Genomic DNA, 24,178 nt, shown 5'->3' with positions numbered 1-24,178 from the left:
CTAATATATATATATATATATATATATATATATATATATATATATATATATATATATATATATATATATATATATATATTGTTTACTTGCAACAATAAACTATCAATCAATCAATCAATATATATATATATATATATATATATATATATATATATATATATATATATATATATATATATATATATATATATATATATATATATATATATATATATATATATATATATATATATATATATATATATATATATATATATATATATATATATATATATATATATATATATATATATATATATATATATATATATATATATATATATATCTAGTGTGTGTGTGTATGTGTGTCAACTGAAAAAATAAATATTAGGTAAATAATTCGACACGTCTATACGTTGTGTATAATTTTTCAGTGATAAAGGACAACTTTATAGCGCGTCTCCCTGGCTGGCGGTGGTGGTGATGGTGATGTTCAGCTGAGAGCACTGGCGTGTGGAGGTTTTTTTCATTTTCTAACTGAATGGCTAGATGAATCACGCAGCCTACGCCGGAAAGGGACGGAAGTAAGTGGTGTGCGTGGCTGGGGAAGGTGACGGGGCCTGGGGTGAGGGCGGCGGGGTAGGGCAGCCGTGAGCAGGGAAGGCACCTTGTCAACAAGCCCTTGCTGCTGGACGTGTGGCCGCCACGCCTCGCCACACGCACCAGGCCCTGGCGGCACCGGCCACTGGGAGCACGGTGAAGGGCGCGCCGTGCAGCACTGCGTTGAGGTGCGGCAGCCAGGGGCCAGGAGTGTCGTGGTGTTCAATATGGCTGGGCCTGGCCGCGGCTATCACCAGCACGGGGGGGGAGGCCAGTGTGTCCCGGGGGGCTGACGGAGGGCTGTGGCCAGGCTGGGGCGTCTTCAGGGAGGGTATTGTAAGGCTGCCCCCGCCACTAACTCGCAGGCTTGTGGTGTACATTGGAGCTATGCCTTCAGATGTACTTTGTGAAGGTTTCTTTGTGTGGAAACTACTCTCATGAAGGTTGATTTTTTGTTCCTCATTCCACTAAAGTATTGTATCACCCCAACCTTGGTGTTTGCTTTATGGGTTTCTGCTTCTCCATTATTCCTACTGGTCTGCTTATTCAAGGTCATGGGAAAAAATGTATTTATTTACTGTTAGACCCCTCGCACTGTGGATTTTTATATTATTTTTTCTGGCGTAACTTCTCACATTATTCAACTTTCTTTATAACCATTTTCCGTGTAAATGGCTAAATATTGGGGGTTGAGGGGAGGCCAAATCACCCCCTTGTTACGAGCTTGTTAGGTCTGGCTATATTAGAATTAAAGAGGTGTTGAGGGGGGCTTCATATTTGATATTACATAAGAACATAAGAACATAGGGAAACTGCACAGGGCAGCTCCGGAATCCCCCCCCACTACTCACGGTGGGTGAGGTGTAGTTACAGGGGTTACAGGTAGAGGCTTGATCCTCGTTATACCGGCGGTACCCAGGCACGCATCCAGCACCCCGTCACCTTACTGCACCCACACCTCACTGCCACCTGTCGTCCTCGTCCATGTAGCTATCCAGTCTACTCTGAAAACAAGCTATCGTCCCTGCACTATGTGATTGCTGAGTCTATTCTATTCCCCCACCACCCTATTACTAAACCAGTGCTTGCCTATATCTCTCCTAAATCTATACTTTTCTAATTTAAATCCATTACTGCGAGTTCTATCCTGCTGGCTAATTCTCAGTACTTTACTTATATCGCCTTTGTTGTAACCCTTGACCCATTTGAATACTTCTATCAGATCTCCCTGCACTCTTCGTCTCTCTAGTGAATGTAAGTTTAGATGTTTCAGCCTATTTTGATATGGGAGGTTCCTCAGCCCCTGAATCATCTTGGTCATCCTCCTCTGAACTGATTCTAGCAAGTTGATGTCCATTCTGTAGTGTGGGCACCAAAACTGGACAGCATAATCTAAGTGTGGCCTAACTAACGCTAAATAGAGTCTGAGGATGACCTCTGCACTCCTGTTGGTTACCGTCCTGTTAATAAAGCCTAATACCCTGTTAGCCCTATTCCTCCCACTAATACATTGCTTCCTTAGTTTTAGGTCAGAGTTCACTAACACTCCCAAATCCCTTTCACACTCAGACCTGCCTATCGCTGTGGAGTCTAAACTATACCCGTGTAATGGGTTGCATGTTCCTACACTAAGTACGCTACACTTGGTGATGTTAAAGTTCATCTGCCATTTCTCTGACCAAGCTGACAGCTTGTTGAGATCCTCCTGCGGTGCTCTGGCATCCTCCCCTGCCCTAATAGGTTTGGTTAAATTCATTAATAGTTATTTTATTTAAAAAATACATGATATGCATTTTACTAGGCCATTGTCGATGGCATTCAAGTTGGCTCAGCAGCAGCAAAGTTTTCCTCCTTCACAAACTTGTGATAGCTTAAGTGGTTCTTTTTCTCATTTTTTCTTACTACATAAGAACATAAAAACAAAAGAACATAGGGAAACTGCAAGAGGCCGAGCGGCCTACACAGGGCAGCTCCAGAATCCCCCCCACTACTCACGATGGGTGAGGTGTAGTTTCAGGGGTTACAGGTAGAGGCTTGATCCTCGTTTACCTTTGGTACGGGCGTACGCTCCAGTACCCTGTCTCCCTACTGCACCCACACCTCACTGCCACCTGTCATCCTCGTCCGTGTTGCTATCCAGTCTACTCTTAAAACAAGCTATCGTCCCTGCACTAACTATGTGATTGCTGAGTCTATTCCATTCCCCCACCACCCTATTACTAAACCAATGCTTGCCTATATCTCTCCTAAATCTATACTTTTCTAATTTAAATCCATTACTGCGTGTTCTATCCTGCTGGCTAATTCTCAGTACTTTACTTATATCGCCTCTGTTGTAACCCTATGACCCCTATGACGATGAAACTTATTTTTGGTGAATTCTGATGTGTATACTCACAGATGAAGTTCTGGAAGAGGTTTACACCTGTGACTCCAGTTCATTGGCCATAACTAATTTTATGTTGTGGTCATGTGTGGTGGTGGACACAAGTGGAGCTTTATGATTAAATTTCTGTTCTTGATTTTTCCAAAACTTAGCTAATTTTCTCTCAAATGTCTTCACTCTTCCTGAACTAATCAGTAATCACACTCTCTGGCATACTATTCCAGCTCTTTACTACTCTGTTGGGGAACGCATATTTTCTGATGTTTAGTCTTGCACGGTTCTTAAATATCTTTCTAGTATTTCCTCTTGTGTCACTCACATCGTAAACAGTCCTTCCGTACAAGCTTCATCAGACTTTCCACACAAAATTTTAAATGTTTCTACTATGTCCCCTCGAGATCTTCGATATGTCAGAGGGGATAAATCCAGTTTCCTCAGTGGTTCCTCGTAGGTCAAATCCTTTATTTCTGGCACTAACTTGGTGGCTCTTTGAACATTTTCTATTATGTCAATATCTTGGGACCAAGTATGGACACCATATCTGGTTGGCGTATTCAAGATGTGGTCTGACAAGGGCCATATATAATGTCTTAAACATATCCAGATCCAGATTAACAAATGTTCTTATAATGCCCACTATTCTATTTGCCTTATTAACCTTTTCAGCCAGATGATCAGAAAAACTTAACTTATTGTCAATTACCATACCTATATCTTTCTCATTTTCAGTCTTAGTTAATATATTGTTCATTGTGTACACTTGGTCCTCTTCATTAGTTCTCCCTATCCTCATTTGTTTGCATTTTTCTGGATGAAAATGAAGTTGCCACTCTTCGGTCCATTTCTGAACTCCTTTCAGATTGTCTTGGAGCCTTCTACAGTCATCTGCATCATTGATAGTCTTAAAAATCTTGGTGTCATCAGCATGCAAATATATTTCACTGCCATTTTTCACACAATCAGGTAGGTCATTTATTAACAAAACAAAGAGCAAAGGACCAAGAACAGAGCCTTGCGGCATACCACTAGTGACCTCTTTCCGGCCTGACATTTTTCCATTAACGACAACTCGCTGCTTCCTGTTCAATAAAAAATTCTTTATCCAAGTAGTGTACTGGCCTTCAATTCCATAGAGAGATAATTTTTTGATAAGTCTATGATGTGGTACTCTGTCAAAGGCCTTTGTAAAATCACAATAAACTACATCAACAGCCTGGCCTCTGTCTATTGCCTCTGTCCATCTGTCTAACACCTTGATGAGCTGCAGCACCGTAGAGCGACCAGATATGAAGCCAAACTGCACTTTACTAAATAACTTGTTACGTTTCATGTGTGCCATGATTTCTTCCCTAAGCAGTGACTCCATTATCTTACATACAACGCTGGTAAGACTGATGGGCCTATAGTTTCCAGGATCACCTTTGCTTCCCTTCTTATGGATAGCTGTAACATTAGCAATTTTCCAGTCTTCTGGAACCAGACCCTCATTAAATGAAGTTTGAAAAACAGTCACATCCATAATTTCTTTAATAATTCTTGGGTGCAGCTCATCAGGCCCTGGTGTCTATGAATAATATGTTATTTTTATTCTGTTGAGCAATTGATTTTTAAAGTTATTCCATGCTTCGTCATTGTGTTATTCTGTCATCCACTAAAGGAGAATACCTGTAAGGCTTGCTGATTAGGCAAATATATAGTTCTTCATTGTACTTTATGAGGATATGGACAGCACCTTGCCTCAAAAAGCACAAGGTCATGAAATGACTTCTCATTGCCCAAAGAATTGATCACAATGAAGCGAGGTGCGAGTATGTACATTGAAGTCACTTAATTCTCATCTAGATAAATACCGTTGCACTTATCATGCATTGTACATGATAGAAGACCTATTTTTTGACAGGGATGAGAGGACTACCATGAAGGGGAAGAATTAGAGTATAGATTGATTTTATTTTTTATCATAATTTTCTACATGAATGATTAGTAAATAAGATAATGTTGCAGGATGCCTGGTGGGGACGTGCACAAGACCTTCAAGATATTCTGCGGCAACTTGGCCGGGGCTGCCACAAGGGATGACCTCTATTACCTCTTCTCACGCTATGGGCCGGTTAAAGAGGCCGTTGTCATGATGGGGAAATTTTATGGATTTGTGGTAAGTTGAATAAATATTTTTGAATCTCATGATTGTATGCATATTTGTAAAGATTTAATTACACTGGCCAACAACAAATTTATCGTTAAAGTTTTTTTAGCTGATTTAGGATATTTTTGATTTGCTGAATCCAAAAATCACATTGGTTTTGCTCAATCAGGTCAACTTTTTTATCTATCGCCACATGATGTTTTCCTGTTTTTATTTTACACGTACAGGTATTTTCTATTTATATGAGGCAAAATTCTTTCTTATTTCTTTAAACAAACAAATTCTGAAGAGTTTACATGCGCCAATTTTTTACTAACAGGTATTTTTTGTATTTTGTTGGGACAACAGTCCGGGTTCACCAAGTACTTGTGCTTTCTGTGCGTGTGGGATAGTAGGGACAAAGCTCAGCATTACACAAAGAAGGACTGGGCTGTACGGGAGGAACTGGTGCCTTGCAGAGCAAGGAACGTCATAAACAACCCTCTGGTGGACAGAAACAGGATTCTCTTCCCACCGCTACACATCAAGCTCGGCTTGATCAAACAGTTCACCAAAGCTCTGGACAAGGATGGTGGCTGCTTCACTTACTTGTGCCATGCTTTTCCAGGATTGATCATGGAGAAGTTGAATGCTAGTATCTTTGAAGGTCCTCAACTCCGTCAGCTCATCAGAGATCCAGAGTTTGAAAACTCAATGAACGAAGTGGAACTGGAAGTGTGGAAGGCTTTTGTTCTTGTCGTGAAGAACTTTATTGGCAACAAGAAGTCCAGGAACTACTCAGAACTTGTCGCCATCCGAGGTTTCTGAAAGCAGTCAGCTTTCAGAAACCTCGGATGCAACATGAACATCAAAATGCATTACTTATTCTCATATATGAATCGGTTTCCTGAGAATCTGGGATCAATGCGCGACGAGCAGGGAGAGAGATTCCATCAGGACATGAAAGAGATGAAGACCAGGGATGCTGGGATGCAGTCATAATGGCTGATTACTGTTGGACTCTGAAGAGAGACATCCCTACCGCTGAGCATTCTCAGAGTTCGTAGAAACAAAAGCTCATGCCCTGAATTTTGAACAGTGATGACCTAATATCCAATTTACATGTACTTACCTTTTTCAGTGTCTACTATTCAATGTACACTTATAAATTTTTGTAACATTTAACCTCTCGTGCACCATAAGTTTCAATAAGTTTTCTTTTCCGCGCTCATTTCAAACATCGGGTCTCTCGCCAGTTGAGGCAGTTTTTTTAGCGCACTGAAAATTTTTGTTTATCAGCTACTTTCTTCCCCCAAACCTGCATTTATCATTATACATAATATAGCAATGGCTTCCTTATTTGTTGTAGTTTTTCATGAATCAATAAAAAACTAATAATAGTAATTTATAGGACCGTTAATGGACATGGAATAAAGTGCGCATAAACAATTTTTCTACTTAGGTCATGTTCCCACCTCCATAACTAAAAACTTTGTGGGTCAACTTTCCAAGGTAGATGTGTTTATAATAGCAGAATTTTATCAGGATTCTTATGGTTCCTTCAAATCTCCAATCGGACTAATAGCACCGTGAAATACTTGCGGAAAAGTAAAAATATTGAGTAGGGGAGGAGGGAGCGGGTCCAGCGGGGACAGAAATACGACTCCTGTCCTGTCCTCCACGCTGTCCCATTCCGTGCCTTCATTTCCTTCTGAATCTAAGTCTTTTTCGCTCATCACTTTCTCTCTCAAAGTGGGGAATGCTTTCTGTTTCACTCTCACCACTACTTTCAGTGTGAGTACAGGAGTGGGTAATATTCCTTAGGTTTCAGGGGCCTCCGTGCCATTACGTCCTTACGTAATTCACGAAATATAATACGCTACTGCCTGTAAAGGAATAGAATACAAATTACACCCAATCAAATCACTGTATTGCACTATACAACACTATTATCACTGTTATGCGGTGGGCCACATGGGCGTGCGGAAGCCCACAAAAAAGTTTAAAGCCCACAGCAGTGAGACTTGCAGATTGTCTGATGAGAGAGTGACCGGAAACTGTCTTTCAACTGTCAACCGCGCTCAAATTTGTGCACGCGGAGAGTGTTGCCAATTAGTTCATTTCGGAGAAGGTGAGGAAACTTACCCTCAAACAAAAACTGATGCAATTGGAGTGAATATAACTATTTAAAAGTACGTAATATTTTTGTTCAAATTGACGCCAATGGCGTCATGGTACACTTTGTCTCTAAAAAATTTTACACGCCATTGGCGTCAAGGTGTACAAGAGGGTTAATTAGCAAATTGGTGTTAGAAAGCCATTTTTTTATCTTAAAAACCTATTTCGGTTGAGAAATATTAACAAAAATCAACTGAAAATGTCACAAAAATGTAATCGATTTAGTTACAAGATTGGATTTTTTAAAAATCGACTTAGCACAAAAACCTGACCTGATCGAGAGAAATGGGTGTCATTTTCAGATTCAGTGGTGCAAATTTGTCCTAAATCAGTTGAAAAAACTTAGACAACTTACATTTTTTTTTTTCCCCCCCTTGTAACCCAGTGTTATAGTACTTGTGTGGTAGGTACATATGTATTGCTGTCAACAGGATGTATTGTTTCATAAACCTATGGCTTTAGTCATTATATATACAGTAAATGTCTGTTATGCTGATCATCAATAGTCCAGGAGGCCTGAAGATATTTGGGGCAGTGGTGTCTGCTGCTGCCTGGACTTGCAGTCTTGGAATGAAAACTTAACAACTTGAACTTGCAGCCTGTCTGAGAGAGTTAGTTAATTTAAAGGTACACATTGACTTTTTTAGCTATGATATTTCAAGGATATTTTCAGCCCTTTAAAAGTACTATCGATTAATAGTTGAACCCAGGAATCTATGTGCAAGTGTAATAATTTCCAGTGATGACGATTTTGATATTGAGTTTATTTTATGCAGCACATGGCCTATGAAGAGGATGGCTGGAAGGCAATATGTGAATTGCGTGGGTACAATCTACATGGCAAGGGTAGGTTTTTCTTTCAGAATTTTTTATATCTTAATATAACCATAAAAATATATTTATTCATTATGCAATAGGATCTCACCAATAAAAATTTCCAAAATAAAGTTTCGGATAATAGCAACTTCTCACGGAATTGTTGGAGGTCCTGATGTCAGCTCTTGAAGTGCTGCATGAGGAGGTGAAGGCTCTGGGACTGAAGGTCTCCTGGGCTAACATCAAGGTCTAGTTGTTTGGAGGCTTGCTAGATGACACAGTTCAGCCTGTTCATGCATGTGGTGAGGATGTCGAGGTCACCAAAAGTTTTACATACCTTGATAGTGTAGTGCATAACAATGGTGAGTTTTATCAGGAAGTCACTTGACAGATTGCCCTGGCCTGCGGTGCAATGGACTCACTCATAAAGAGAATGTGGTGTTGATATTTTTTAAGGCAGACAAAGACTCAAACCTTTATGTCGCTTGTGCTCCCTGTCTTACTGTTTGGCTGTAAGACATGGACACTGGATAGTAACTTGGAGGGGCGTGTCAATGGCTTTGGTACCAGGTGCCTCTGCAGGCTTGTGGGTTATCACTAAGGAATGAAACCAAACCTAGGCGTGTTACCTGCTTAGTCGGTGAACGCCAACTCCAGGTATATGGACAACTGACAAGTCTCTCAGATGTCGATCCTGCTCATAGTGTTGTTTCCTTATGAGACAACCCTGAGTGGAGGAGACCAAGAGGATGCCTATGTAACATGGCTGGGGCATATTGATCGATCCTGCTGGGAGGGACTTGAGATGGATAGGACAGCTGTGTGGGAGCTTGCTCGAGGGGACCTTTGGAGTATAGGCAGCGAATGAGTGAAAGTGGCAGTATTGTATCCAATGAGGTTTATCCAAGGTGCGTTTTTGCCTATGCGTAGAGCTCTCTTGTATTGTGGTATTGGGAAGAGAGCAATACGGCTACCCTCTGACTGGGAGGGTAGCCTACCCCATCCTCACCTTCACATGGTGCGCACCGTTAGTATACCCTGCAGGGTAGAACCAACGGGGAGGGGGGCAGTGACCATCAGCTGTCTTGTTTTTAATCCTTTTAACCCGGACGAGGAGCAAGTCTCCATAATACCACATCAGACTGGCCACCCACTGGTGGCCTCTAATACTTTTATCAAAAGTTTTAGAGGTAGGAGCAATGACCAGAGTGCGGCAGGAGAGAAAGGAATGCATGAGACTGGTGTCTATTAATGTGAATGGATTAGGTGATGAGGAAAAGAGGAGTGATGATTGAAAATTTTATGAGTGGTAGAGTGGATGTGTTAGGAGTGAGTGAAACACATATTAGTGGAACTGGTATGAGTGATGGTAGAGAGGGTATGTGGGAGGGTGTGCCTGGGGGGGTTGTATGGACGGGATGGATGAGAAGTATAGAGGCAGGAGTAAGGAAAGATGTGGTAATGTGATGTCTGAAAGAGTGTGGAATAGTGTGACTGATGATGGTTGGAAGGAATCAAGAATTGTGTGGATGAAAGGAAAAGTAGGTTTAGTAAAGTATGCATGGGTGTGTATTTATGCACCAGTAAATGTGAAAAGTGAAAAAGGACTTAGGGAAAGGGAAGCTTTTTGGGAGGAAGTGAATGCATGTTTGAAGAGTTTTGAGAAAGAAAGGAAACTTATTATGATGGGAGATATGAATGTTAAAGTGGGTGATGGATGTGGTGGGAAAATGGGGGACACCTGGAAAGAATGAAAATGGAGAGTGGCTGGTGGACGTCTGTGCTGAGAGGGGGCTGTTCCTAGCGAACACCTTCTTTCTGCACAAGAATGTCCACCGATACACATGGAGGAAAGGGGAAGATTATGAGCAAAAAGGATTGATTGATTATGTGGCAGTAGATGTAGTAAGAGGAGTGTTCGATGACTGACTATCTTGCAGTGCTGACAAAATTAAGGCTGAAGGAAAAGTGGGTGTTTGAAAAGAAAGGTGAAGTAAAAAAGGAAATAGTGAAAATAGAAAAGTTACTGGAAAAGAAATAAAAGATGAATATAAACGTGAAATGGCAGAGGGCTTAAGTGAAAAATGAGAAAGTGTAAAAGATAGTACAGATATTGAAAAAGTTTTTGGAACATTTATAGAAGTAATGTTAAGTACAACAAAAAAAGTGTTAGGGATGAAAAAGGTGAGGGATGGAAAAAGAAAAGGAAATTCATGGTGGACAGAAGAGATAAGGAAGATAGTACAAGAGAAAAGGGAACTTTTTAAGAAAACTCAAGAAAGAAATATGGCTGAGCAAGACTATGTGAAAAATATAAAGGAAACAGAAAATCATATTGGAGAGAAGTAAAGAACAAAAGAAATGCAGAAAATATCTCCCCAAATAAAATAAATGAAGTTATGGATGAGAATGGAAAGATGTTGAAAGACAGGGAAGCTGTGAAAGAGAGATGGAGAGAATATTTCAAAAACTTAATGAATTTTAAAGATGGAGGTCCAGTGGTTGTAACAGCAGTAATTTTGAGTGGAGGTAGAGGAGGAGTATATAAAGAAGAAAGTATAACATATGAAGAAGTAAATCAAGGAATAAAAGATAAAAAAATGGAAAGGTAGCAGGAATTGATGGAATAGGTGCACCTAACATCACTGTAGCCGATCCAGGATTCAGTACGTTTCCTAACTAGTAGAAGGTAATGTTATAATTGTATTTTGTAAAGAATCCTTATAACCAAAAACTAACTAAAATTATGGGTATTCTTTTTCTTGAACAGAACATTGAATAAACAACAGAACAATAATATGAAAATACGGATAGCACCGTTGCCAGATTGTCATACTCAGAGCACAGTATTTACCGGTTTCTGACGCCTAACTATTGCCAAGAAACATCAGAATCTAACTCTTTTAACGATAACTATAAATTAGTTTCGTTATTGGAGCCCAGAAGACAGTTTAAGGGTAGGAAGTCGTGAAATATAATCGGCTGAGTACGACAGTCTGGTAACGTAGAGGCTGTAGTTCCGTGGCCCGAGCCAGCCTATACGCCATTTTGGGGGTGTCAGATACCATAAATAGCATACTTTCGCTGCGCCAAGCAGGAGGTGTCACTTATTGTGACTTCGTGAGCTTTCATGTTTATCTATTTGTGTATATTTCATTGTGGCAAAACTTTCATTACTAGTTTCATTTTTACTTATGACACGAATACGTCACTGTTTTTCACAGTAGAATTTCACTCAAACAAGTGAATCAGACACCACAGAAATATTACCAGTGTGTGTATGAATGAATACAAAGATAAGCATATACTTTGATATAACTCTAGGATGTCTCGTGGATCATTAATAAATAAAAACAAAATATCTGGATAGGCTACTCTTTAGCCCATTACTGGCTATGGCTGCCAAAAAGTCCCTCCGCCAAGTTTGTACCCTCCCATTTGGTGATTGTTAGGTATGCCTATTACAGCAGAAATGTTGTAGTGTGGAGGAGATGTAGATACTAAATGGATGGTCAAGATATGTGAAGTGGCATGGGAGGGAGGGAGGGGGGGTGCCAGCAGACTGGACAAAAGCCATCATTGTCCCAGTTTACAATGGGAAGGGCAGGAGAGGGGTGTGTGGGAGCTTTAGAGATATAAGTGCTGAGTATGCCCGGAAAGGTATATGGAAAAGTCATAATAGAGAGGGTACAAAGACTTACAAAAGAGAAAATCAGTGAAGAACAAGGAGGTTTCTGGAAGGGAAGGGGATGTGTGGATCAGATATTTTCCTTCAGGATGGTAGTAGAAAAAGTATTAGCAAAAGGGAAAAAAATATACGCTGCCTTCATGGATCTAGAAAAAGCTTATGACTGAGTCGATTGGCTGGCATTGTGGGACGTTTTAAAGATATGTGGTTTGGAAGGAAAACTGCTTAATGCAATAAAGTCTTTCTATGAGGATGCATCTGCATGTCAAAATTAGTGGAGAAACAAGTGAACATTTTGAGATAAAAGTGGGCTTGAGGCAGGGGTGTGTCATGTCACCATGGTTGTTCAGTATTTATATGGATGGTGTTATGAGAGAAATGAAGGGCAAAGCTGGGGAAGTTGGAGTAAAAATGTATGCTGAGGGAAGGAAATGGGTGCTGAATTCAATCTTATTTGCTGGTGACACAGTGCTCATTGCAGAAAATGAAAGTGACTTGCAAAATTTGGTCAGTGTTTTTGATAGTGTATGTAAAAGGAGAAAGTTGAAAGTAAATGTCAACAAAAGTAAAGTGATGGTTTGTGAGCAGAGTAGAAGTGATGTTGTGGATTTTGTATGCCCATATAGAGTGGGAATTGAATGTGAAAAAGAATGCAAAATAATTTTGAATGGTGAAGAAATGGAGGAGGTTAATGAGTTTAAGTACCTTGGATCAGTTATTTGTAAACATGGTGGTATGGAGGGAGAGATAAGAGAAAGGGCATTGCAAGGAAGAAAGGTGGCAGGGTCTTTGGGACGAATCATGAATGGCAGAAGTGTGAGCATGGAGGTAAAGAGGGATTTGAGAAATACAATCATAGTACCAACCCTCACATATGCAAGTGAAATGTGGCTTGGAATGAAAGTCAGAGGTCTAGAGTGCAGGCAGTGGAAATGAGTTATTTGAGGAGTGCTTGTGATATGAGTAGAATGGATGGAATAAGTAATGAAAGTGTGTACGAGCGTTTTGGAATGTGTCACGTGGGTGAAGGGAAGAAGTGTGGAGTGGTGGAAGAAGTGAAGCGACAGACTTTAAAGTGGTTTGGCCACATGGAGCGAGTGGAGGAGAGTGAGATGACCAGAAGGGTGTATACGAGTGAGATAGGGGGAGGGAATGTTAAAGGACGACCTCCAGTGAAATGGAGAGATAGGGTGCAAGAGTATGTCAGGGAGAGAGGAGAAAGATCCTTGAGAAACTTTGAGCAGGCAAGGAGGGAGTATCTGGATAGAGAGAGATGGAAACTTCTGCCGTGGCCATCCCCTGGTGGGAGCTCTAGGAGCAGGCGTCAAAGATGAATGAATGAAAAAAGAGGAGGGTTTCTAAGATGGAAAATGGGTGAGAGTCCTGGGGTGGCAGCAGCAATCAGTCATTCATATATATATTTTTGTCATGCAAATAGTGTTTTGAAGCATTAATTAGACATTATTGGTGAGATCCTAATCTATTTGATTAAACTTCATTCAAGCTTCATGAATTTCTTTGCTGAAAATGGATATGCATAATTTACTGTTGGTGTTTTCTCTCTCTTCTAAATAAACTGATGGTGTCTTTCACTTCTTGCTTTTTATATGAGCTCATTCAGAGAGTAACTATGAGCAAAGAAGCCTTCTCTTGCAATCACTCTTTATTATATTATGAACCCTGTTTTTAGCTGCTGGATTGATTCATTTTAGTTTACAAAAAATGTACATAGAAACAGTGTCTTGCTGTCCTACTCCACAAAATAATCTTTACTAATGAAGCATTATTATTCTCTTGCAGCCATGGCGGTTGAGGCTTCAATCAGTTCGAAAAAAGCAACGCCTTTGTTTAAGCAAAGTATCATAGGGAAAGGAATCAATACACTAGATGATATAACTAATGACTACAGTACGGTAAGGCATATTTTACTTTCATGTTCTGTGTTCATTCGCTTCTTGGTGTGTGATGTGAAAAATGCAGGAAAGTAGCAGTAAAATGGGAAACAATTCTTCACTTAATTTTGAGTCTCGGGTTCAACAACTAGGAGGTACTTTGTGTAGCTTATGTCAGGTTGTTCATGCTCTAGGAACTGTTTCTCAGTTATCACACTTCTACACTTGGTCATTTTTATCGTTGCTGAACATACATACAAGTAACTGGTCACTTTTTTCCATAAACTTTAGATTCAAATTGGTACATCAGGATGATTAGGTAGTTTTCATATTAACCAATTTTTGGAGCTTAGTAGATACAGCTTATTTCAAGAGGTCTTAGTCAGAGAGAGAGGGATGTCAGATTAATTTGAAGTTTCTTGTAAAAAAAAAAACAAGCAAGTCATGAATTTAATATATTCTATAAGATGAGAAAAAGTCCAGAGACGAGAAGTTTAATCAACCCGTCCGCTGCGATTGGCATGGATTTGGCTTTCACTGGTAGCCTGGTGACATATAGTCCCAGGTCTTTCGCTGCCTCTGGTGGATAGTGGAGTGTTTCCCATGTGGTATTGGTATGCTGGATATCCCTTCCTAAGGTGCATGACTTTACATTTTTCTTCATTGAAATGTAGCAGCCACTTTTTGTTCCATTCCTGTAGCTTGGTGATGTCTTCTTGTAGGAAATCTGCAGTCAAGGGGTTAAGATTTCAGGTATGCTCTACTGTTGTTCTACTTTCCAGACCAAACCTAAGCCAAATGAAGGGAGAGAGCGACGTCCTCCCCCAGAATCCTTCGTTACCACTTATAAGCAAGGTGGAGAACCTTCCACTAGACCTGCCAACACCCAACCTCCACCTAACTACTACTATCATCCTGCATTTTCAACATCAGTGAGCACCAGCCAGCCTTCTGCCATGGTCCACACTCCGCCCCCCATGGCTCGCACCTCGCCCAGGCCTGACTTAGCTCCCATGAAAGCAATGGATGGCCTCCAGGAAAGGGAGTCTCCCATGTTGAAAATGCAGGTGGTTGATGCTAATTCAAATCCAATACCTGACCACACTCCAGAGCGGCAAGAGGTGAGAGACAGTTTGCCTTGGTCACTATCATCATTGCTGTTGTTTTATCATTTATTTGTTTGACATATATGGACATTGCAGTAATGTTTTATTATTTATGTATATGAGTATGGCTTTTAGTATGATGCTGTACATTCTAAAAGAAGGACTACTTAGTGTGAGGCCCCGCATAGAAGAAGGGACCTATGACTAACCCATTGTCAAATTCTTGTCCAATTTTTTAAACATTTTAGCATCTTATCCTTTTTTTTTTTTTTTTTTTTTTTTTCTCACATGATATGGAAATTACTTAATGAAATTTGATTTTTATTTGTTTTAAGTAACTTTGATTTATGGATCCACTTCCCTTGCAGGGCATTCAAGCATGCTGCAGCTTATGTGGTTCAATATTTGATGAGTGGCAGCACAAGCCTAAAGTGCTGGGCTGTGGCCATACTTTTTGTTACAACTGCTTAATATGTGTAGCTCAGGAAGCTGAAGTGAAGTGCCCATCTGGATGCCCCTACACAACAGCCCTCACAGAGGCTGGCATATCTGGTGAGTCCTTGAGAATTATTGTTTGGAGTATTCCTCACCTCTGCCTTCTACAACTATCTCTTCTTTTTGCTGGGGATACTCTGTCTAAAAAGGTGACCTCTCTAACCCATCAAATTCTACTATTTTACTCATTAGTGCTGCTCTACATGGGATATTATCTTTGAAGCAATATCCTTTATTGTGAGGAGAAATATTCACTCACTAATCCACACTATAAGTTCTATTGAGACTCTTTTGATCATTAACCCATCCGTTACGATTAGCACGGATTTGGCTTTCACTGTTAGCCTGGTAACATAAACTCCCAAGTCTTTCTCTGCCTCTGTGGTGGATAGTGGAGTGTTTCCCATGTGGTATTGGTATGCTGGATATTCCCTCCCTAGATGCATGACTTTAGATTTTCCTTCATTGAATTGTAGCAGCCACTTTCTGTTCCATTCCTGTACCTTGGTGATGCCTTCTTGTAGGAAATCCACAGTCAAGGGGTTAATTTACACATTACACTCATTTTACCCTTATCTGCATCATTGGAATCGTGTTCTTAATGGCTCTCTTTTCCCAGGGTTAATGACAAATTATAGCGTGCCATTCAAGCTAATTGTAAACACCAGTGTCTCGCCGTCCATGTCTGGAATGTCTTCAGGCTTTGTACTGCAGAATGGTGCACAAAGGTATGTAAAGGAAACATTTAATAGCCATTTTGATATAACTAATCTATTCTGTTTGCTCAAGATTGACACCAGGTCTTAGGGACATGTTACATTTACAAATTAACCCGTCCTCTGCGATTGGCATGGATCTGGCTTTCACTGGTAGCCTGGTAACATATACTCCCAGGTCTTTCTCTGCCTCTGTGGTTGATAGTGGAGTGTTTTCCATGTGGTATTGGTATGCTGGATATCTCCTCCCAAGGTGCATGACTTTACATTTTCTCCATTGAATTGTAGCAGCCACTTTTTGTTCCATTCCTGTAGCTTGGTGATGTCTTCTTGTAGGAAATCTGCAGTCAAGGGGTCAAATTAGTCACCTGTATCAGGGATGGCAGTAGACCCAAGTTGGTACACACATTTCCTCACCCATGTACCACTTTCCTGAGCTTTGTCGCCCTGCACAGGTAATCTTATGGACCTGATGGATCAAGGGGAGTGAGTTACAAGGCTGCAGGCAGGGAGACTTTTGTTTTATGGATCTAGTGATATTTTGGCACTCCTGAAGTGAGGAAAGGAACACAAGGGGCAACCGTTGGCCAATCATTCCTTCATTCTCAGACCTAATTCAAGGAGATGTCATTTGAATCAATTTTATCATACACAGGCTTAGTTAAAGCCAGTGGTTCGGGAAGGGCGGAGCGTGGCAGGATCTAGCATCATGGGAGTAATGAAACCTTTGTCAGCCATTGAAGTCAACACCTCGCTTATCCAGAAACTTTTTGTGTCCAACAGTCCTTTGGGGCAGATATATTTTTGATGTGACAAAACAATAACACTGGGTTACAAAAAAAATAAAATGTAAGTTTTAAGTGTTTTCAACTGATTTAGGACAAATTTGCACTGCTGAATCTGAAAATGACACCCGTTTCGATCAGGTCAGGATTTTATGCTAAGTCGATTTTAAAAAAATCCGATCTTACAACTAAATCGATTACATTTTTGTGACATTTTCGGTTGATTTTTGTTAATATTTCTCATCTGAAATAGGCTTTTAAGATAAAAAAAATTGTTTTCTGCACAATTCATTTATTAAATGTTACAAAAATTGATGTGTACATTGAATAGTAGACATTGATAAAGGTAAGTACATCTAAATTGGATATTAGGTCATCATTGTTCAAAATCCAGGGCATGAACTTTCGTTTCTTTGAATTCCTTGAATGCTCAGCGGTAGGGATGTCTCTCTTCAGAGTCCAACAGTAATCAGCCATTATGACAGCATCCCTGATACCTGGTCTCCATCTCTTTCATGTCCTGATGGAATCTCTCTCCCTGCTCGTCACTCATTGATCCCAAATTCTCAGGAAACCGATTCATATATGAGAATAAGTAATGTATTTTGATGCTCATGTTGCATCCGAGGTTTCTGAAAGCTGACTGCTTTCAGAAACCTCGGATGGTGACAAGTTCTGAGTAGTTCCTGGCCTTCTTGTTGCCAATAAAGTTCTTCATGACAAGAACAAAAGCCTTCCACACTTCCAGTTCCACTTCGTTCATTGAGTTTTCAAACTCTGGGTCTCTGATGAACTAACGGAGTTGAGGACCGTCAAAGATGCCAGCTTTCAACTTCTCCATGGTCAGTCCTGGAAAAGCGTGGCACAAGTAAGTGAAGCAGCCACCATCCTTGTCCAGAGCTTTGGTGAATTGTTTGAGCAAACCGAGCTTGATGTGTAGCGGTGGGAAGAGTGTCCTGTCTCTGTCCACCAGAGGGTTGTTTATGACGTTCCTTGCTCTGCAAGGCACCAGTTCCTCCCGTACAGGCTAGTCCTTCTTCGTGTAATGCTGAGCTTTGTCCCTACTATCCCACATGCACAGAAAGCATAAGACCTTGGTGAACCCGGACTGTTGTCCCAGCAAAATACAAAAAATACCAGTTACTCAAAAATTGCCACATGTAAACTCTTCAGAATTTGTTTGTTTAAAGAAATAAGAAAGAATTTTGCCTCATATAAATAGAAAATACCCGTACGTGTAAAATAAAAACGTAAAAAAACATCATTAGGCGATAGATACAAAAGTTGACCTGAATGAGCAAAACCAATGTGATTTTTGGATTCAGCACATCAAAATTGTCCTAAATGAGCTAAAAAAACAGACGATAAATTTGTTGTTGGCATGTGTAATAATTTATGTTCTCCATTTACCTTCCAGGCCAAGCGCTAGTCAAGCCCCAATGGTGTGCTGCAACTGTCCAAAGATTCCTGCTACCGAATCCTGCAGCACTAGTGGCCATCAACTTATACCAGAAGATCAAGCCCGAGATATTTTTCGTAGAAACCTCCAGACGTCCCTCGAAGTGACGCTGAAAAAGCTACGACAAACAATGACGTTAAGGGCCACCATGAAGGAGCGACTTGAACGCACCGTCCTGAGCGTAGAAAAATTTCTGGAAGAATTAAGGCGAAAGGTGAGTTTATTGTGCTAAACACCTGAAGACAACCCTTTTTCCAGATGTCCCATGCTCATATAAAATAAGAATATGCAAGTTTATCCTTTTTAGGGGGCACACCCACCTCATGTCCAGCAGGGTTGTGTAAACAGCTTTAATACCCTTTTTTTTTAACCCGTCCCCTGCGATTGATACGGATTTGGCCTTCATGGGTAGCCTGGTGACATATACTCCCAGGTCTTTCTCTACTTTTGTGGTTGATAGTGGAGCATTTCCCATGTGGTGTTGGTATGCTGGATATCCCTTCCCAAGGTGCATGACTATATATTTCTTCATTGAACTGTAGCAGCCACTTTTTGTTCCATTTTTGTAGCTTGGTGATGTCTTCTTGTAGGAAATCCTCAGTCAAGGGGTTAAAGAAGGGGAAAGAGAGAAACTTCTTTTGGTATTATTTGACAGTTACTTGAAGATAGTCTGGAAATTAAAGTATTAAAGTGGATTTTTTTTTTTTTTTTTTTTATTTTTTTCGTCTTGGCCTATTGCGCCGGTAGGCTTTTTCCCGGTGGATCCTGATGGTCGGTCCAAGGCTTCTTCCTGGTGGGGCCTGATGGTCTGCCCAGCCCGTTCTGGCGCAGGCGAGTGTTTATAGTGGCACCATCTTGCATTGGCTCATGCTGCCCTCCCGGCGCTCATCTTTAATCCTAGAATCTAGAGTCCGGGTTGATAGGTGGTCTTCTGGACAGCATGTGGGTAGTTTTAAGCCACTCGGCAGTGGCTGAAAAATCCCAGCTTGGTGGCACCGGTCGGGGATTGAACTCGTGTCCTCCTGAACGCGGGGCCGTCTCGCTATCTGTTCAGCCACCGCCTCCCCACAGTTGTGTGCTTAAATCCTCTTTTGGCATTTATCATTTAAGATCATACATTTTGCTGTACCCCCACAGATATTCATAACCATTTTAATCATTTCCAATCAGGTTGAAGGGGAGCAGCTGGAAGAAGCAGTCTTGCAGGAGCACCTAGCAGATCTCACCATGGCAAGTGAGGCTCTGGCTGAGGGATCCTCCATTGCTCAGTTGGTAGACTCTTTTAATCAGGTATGTACAGTATTGCTATTCTCTTGATGTCATGAAAATTTGTGACTGTGCTTAGTATTATATATTTTATTTGTGTAATGCTGTCCTTTTTTTCTGTCCTTTGAACTTCATGGACACTCAGGTAGTCTTTCGTTGTCATTTCTACCATCTGAACTCTTACCAGACACCAGACACTTAGGAACCCATATATATTTATTTATCTATCTATCTATCTATCTATGTTTCTGCTGTCTTCCATTATTTTATCCACCAGCATCACTGTCAACTTTTTTCAGGATTATTTCTATTCATATTCTCAGTATTGACAACTTCACAAAACTTAATTCGTGCAGGAGATGAATATTTTCAGGTTTTGTCTATCATATACTTAGTGTTGATAATTAGGGTGATAAGATTATGATTCTGCTATGATTATGAATTTAAACCATTAGTTTTGTATATAATTCATGACAATATTTTTTCACTTTCTAATAAAGATTTTTTTGATTTCAGGTTCAAAATTACATAACTATAATAAGTTCACAGTTCAATCAATGCGCTGCAATAACAGCTATCAACAATGCAACAGAAGCTATCGTTGTCAAGTTGAAACAATCTGCACTGGAATCGGAGTTATCTTCCATAGGTTTTAGCAATGAAGAGGCTTTTTCCATGAATTCATCTCTTGAGCAACATGCTTTATTTGGTAACAATGCCAATGTCCTTCTCTTGTATATGCTATCAGACTTACTGTCCACTAGAATGCTGCAGTTGAAAGGTGTGAGTCCGCTTAGTCCCAATCAGCAACCACCTCTCTCAGCACCAAGTCCACTACATTCACACATGGCCCCTACGCATATTTCAACTAATGCTGTTAGTGATAGCATTGGGAACAGTCTAGGTCTTCCTTCACCTAATATGAGTGATATGAAAGGTCATGAAGTTGAGAAAATGAATGAGCTCAAAGGTCAAGATATGAGTAACATAAATGAACATATTTTGCAAATGACAGAGGCAATAGAAACTGGATCTCTTTTGGGTAGAAATGATGGCATGGGGGCAATGTCTGCAGGAGCAAATGTTGCTGGACCAAACTCTGTTCAGTCAGCAGCACTGTCTTTAGGATTGTCCAACCTTTCCCTTATTGCTGCTGAGGCATCAGAAAATGGAAAAGAAGATCTAGACAACCTTGGAGACAGAAGAGAGCCCATTCCTGTGTCGTATCTTGATGCTGCAAAAAAGCCAGCAAAGCCATCCCAGAGCCCTCCTGATGGTCTCCCTAAAATGCACCTAGAGAAACTTTGCCCAAATTCCCTAAGGCCGACCAAATTTCCACATTGTTGGATGGAGCTCACGTTTGATGGAGAACCGGTTGGTCGCATAATTTTTGAGCTGCGTCCTGATAAGGCTCCCAAAATGTGTGAGAATTTCATTGCATTATGCACAGGTCGGAGTGGTTATGGCTATAAGGGCACACATTTCTTTAAGAGTGGAGAAGGCTTCCTTGCTGGAGGGGACGTCGAAAATGATGACGGAACTGGAGGATATTCAGCATTTGAAAAACGCACCTTTGAAGCCGACCTCTGCCCTCTGAAGGATGAGGTTGGCATGGTTAGATTTAAAGGTATAGGCACTAGTGATAAAGGAAGGGGAATGGTTGGATCGCAGTTCATGATATGGTGTGGTGACAGAGATTTTAAGAAGTTTTCCTATAGCCTTGTATTTGGAAAGGTTGTCGATGGTTTGGATGTGGCCAGGAAGGCAGCAGCAGTCAATGTTCATAGGGTGTCCGTCGAGGTAGAGAAGTGTGGCGCAATTTAACTTCAGTTTTACCTTATATATATACATATAATTATGTAATCATACTAGTATGTCAAGTAATTTTATAATTGCATTTTGATTGTTACTTGGAAAGGCAAGACTTATGTGTATCCTGATCGCAGCATTTACGTTTCCTCTAGAAGTGCCTTATAGCGTGCCTTTTTTTTCCGTCTGATGGTGTTACAGATTTCCATTATATTTATTTTTTATTTATATATATTTTTTTATTTTATAAGCTTGATAACTATTTTCATAAATCTGGAGAAACCTTAATTTGCTTTAGCCTATGCAGGCAACATTGACAGGACCATGTACGTATTAGTTTGTAAGATTGCAAACAGAATGTTTAAGGAATTTTTAAAATATATATTTTAAATGTCTTACATCCACTAGGAGAGCTACACTTATTTAAGCTAATTTGTCCTTATCAGTTATTGGAAATTCAGTAAACCCTTGTCTTACCAATGAGAGTTGCATTATCAGGCAATTCAAAAGAGAGTTATAATGTTTCACAGTCTTAACATTTATTTGGAAGTGTTTTGCTTCACAAAGGAAAAAAAAAAACACACAAACCTTAACTTGAAAATTTGATAATTATGTTGCAGAGAAAATATTTTTGTAATTGTCAATCATTGCATTATGAATATTGCCTTAAATGTGATAAACCTATAATTCCACTAATTATCAGTGATAATAATCATACTTTGGTTTGAAAACTAACGGTCATAATATATATATATATATATATATATATATATATATATATATATATATATATATATATATATATATATATATATATATATATATATATATATATATATATATATATATATATATATATATATTCTTCTGACATAAGTGTTGATACTATTTGACACAGAGGATGTGCTCTTCACAGTGGGGTTTGCACATCTGTAGCTTTGTGCAACACAAGCCTTAACCAAATGTATGTGTGGCAACTGGAATCAGTTTTAAAGTATTATAGTAAGCTGTTCAGTACATTAGTTTTCATTCTTTTATATTATATCTGCAATCAGTCATGAATTTTGTTACTCCCATTATTCTTATTTTTTCTTCATTGTTACAATTATCGTTATTATAATTATTATTATTGTTAAAGTCTGTATTCTGTACTGGGGCTTCATAGTGATGCAGTATTTTCTCTCCAATCTTTTAAAGCAAGGGTTTACTAAAATTGCACAAAGACTATACTAAACATTATGCTGATGAGTTAAACCTCCTAAGTAATTCGTATAAGTATCCGTGGATCATTGAATAATTCCTATATTTGATCAAGGAGAACATTGCAGTCTAGATTGCTAAGTTCAGGTGTATGACTTTACATGCCATTCCCATGTGTAATTGTATAGTAAGCAGAACTTGGCATGCATCTATGTTAGTGATACAGAAGTTGGAATAAGAACACCAGCTTAAGCCACAGGACGACTGTCATGAGATGAAACTGTATTCATGATAAAATGTGGACTAACCTGTACTGAGCAAGATAAAGTTAAGGATTGCATTGAATAGGAAAAATATTTCTAAGTAAATTTTTTCCAGTTTTTCAATTGTACTATATTTATGATAAGCCTGACTTAAATTCCATGGTGACCTGTGTTCCGTTCAGGTTATTAAGTTTGTAGGGATGCATCTTATTGCTCTTGTGTGGCATGGTTGTCATTCTTACTTAGTCTTGTTTCATAAAGTGGTAATTATTTGCTCAATGCCTTCGTAAATTTCTAGGTTTATCTTTATGTTTACCAAAGTAACAGTGTGTGGTAAAATTTATTTCAGCAATAAGGGGCCAATGTTTGAATTAAGCATGAGTATTGCAGTATTTAAGCCAAGAAAACCGTCATGTGTGTGGAACTGGGGGCCAATTTGAATGAGTGGTTGCAGTGTTACATATCCTTGAGACTATAATAGTTAGCAGTGGACAGGTGAGTGATCCCTCTCCATTTCCTATAGCAGGGACTTGTGGGAAGTATTATTTTCATCATATTATAATTACAGTATTCAAAAACCAAAAGGTATTTAGTGTGCCCAGACTGAATCGAATTATTTGATCAATTGCTGGTGTATAGTTATGATAGTTTCTTAATTACAGCACCTTTGATACGACCAAAACAGCTTGTATTTTTTTATTAGGATTGTAGCAGTGTGTGTGTGTGTGTGTGTGTGTGTGTGTGTATGTGTGTGTGTCCGTAAATATATATATATATATATATATATATATATATATATATATATATATATATATATATATATATATATATATATATATATATATATATATATATATATATATATATATATATAAGATAAAAGTAACTAATTGAACTTTTTTTTACAACAATAAATGCAGTGCATCAAGCTCTCACTTAATTCCCTTCAACTTAGTTAATGTTACTTCAAAATTGTAGCTTACAAGAATGAGTCAGGCTCATGCTGTCCTGTTGTAAACCATTCAGTCATCTATATTATCGCTAAGAGAAACCATTTCATACAAATGCATGATGGGGAGGAAAATGTGCCTTGGCAAGGAAAACAGAGACGATTAGTGTAAGAAAATACTGAAGCCACAGAGATTGCTTATTGAAACAAACCAACATATTCATGTTACACACTATAGCTCCCTAGATCCAGCACTGAGCATGACACAACATTGTCATTGTCTCAAATTATTGAAAAATAGTGATTAAAGAATCCCCCTGACTTGGGTAGTTAAGGCCATATAGCCAATGCAAGGGTTACGGAGATGCCTCCATGATTAAACTCACAGCCTCTCAGTTGCGAGCCAACAACTATTCTCACTCTGCTACCCGGCCAGTTCTTCACCGAATTACAGTATTCAAATGGA

The 24,178-nt window shown here is 39.5% G+C and overlaps 1 protein-coding gene across 3 annotated transcripts; it reads left to right on the top strand.

Moving 5' to 3' along the window:
• The first annotated feature begins 396 nt into the window (after window positions 1-396).
• LOC126995424 (uncharacterized) lies at window positions 397-24,178 on the top strand. 3 transcript variants are annotated; one of them, XM_050854946.1, is made up of 10 exons: window positions 397-563; window positions 4,970-5,120; window positions 8,045-8,114; window positions 13,573-13,685; window positions 14,447-14,785; window positions 15,139-15,322; window positions 15,885-15,993; window positions 18,184-18,439; window positions 19,396-19,515; window positions 20,008-24,178. In XM_050854946.1, the coding sequence occupies exons 1-10, from the start codon at window positions 529-531 to the stop codon at window positions 21,313-21,315; spliced, it is 2,685 nt and encodes an 894-aa protein (XP_050710903.1). In that variant the 5' UTR covers window positions 397-528; the 3' UTR covers window positions 21,316-24,178. The 3 variants fall into 3 exon arrangements, with proteins under 3 accessions (XP_050710903.1, XP_050710904.1, XP_050710905.1); XM_050854947.1 differs by lacking the exon at window positions 397-563 and adding an exon at window positions 570-767; XM_050854948.1 differs by lacking the exon at window positions 397-563 and adding an exon at window positions 797-1,022.

The sequence above is a fragment of the Eriocheir sinensis genome, chromosome 8 (assembly GCF_024679095.1).
Source record: "Eriocheir sinensis breed Jianghai 21 chromosome 8, ASM2467909v1, whole genome shotgun sequence".
Taxonomy (NCBI): Eukaryota; Metazoa; Arthropoda; class Malacostraca; order Decapoda; family Varunidae; genus Eriocheir; species Eriocheir sinensis.
This window is presented reverse-complemented; position numbering and strand designations above follow the sequence as displayed.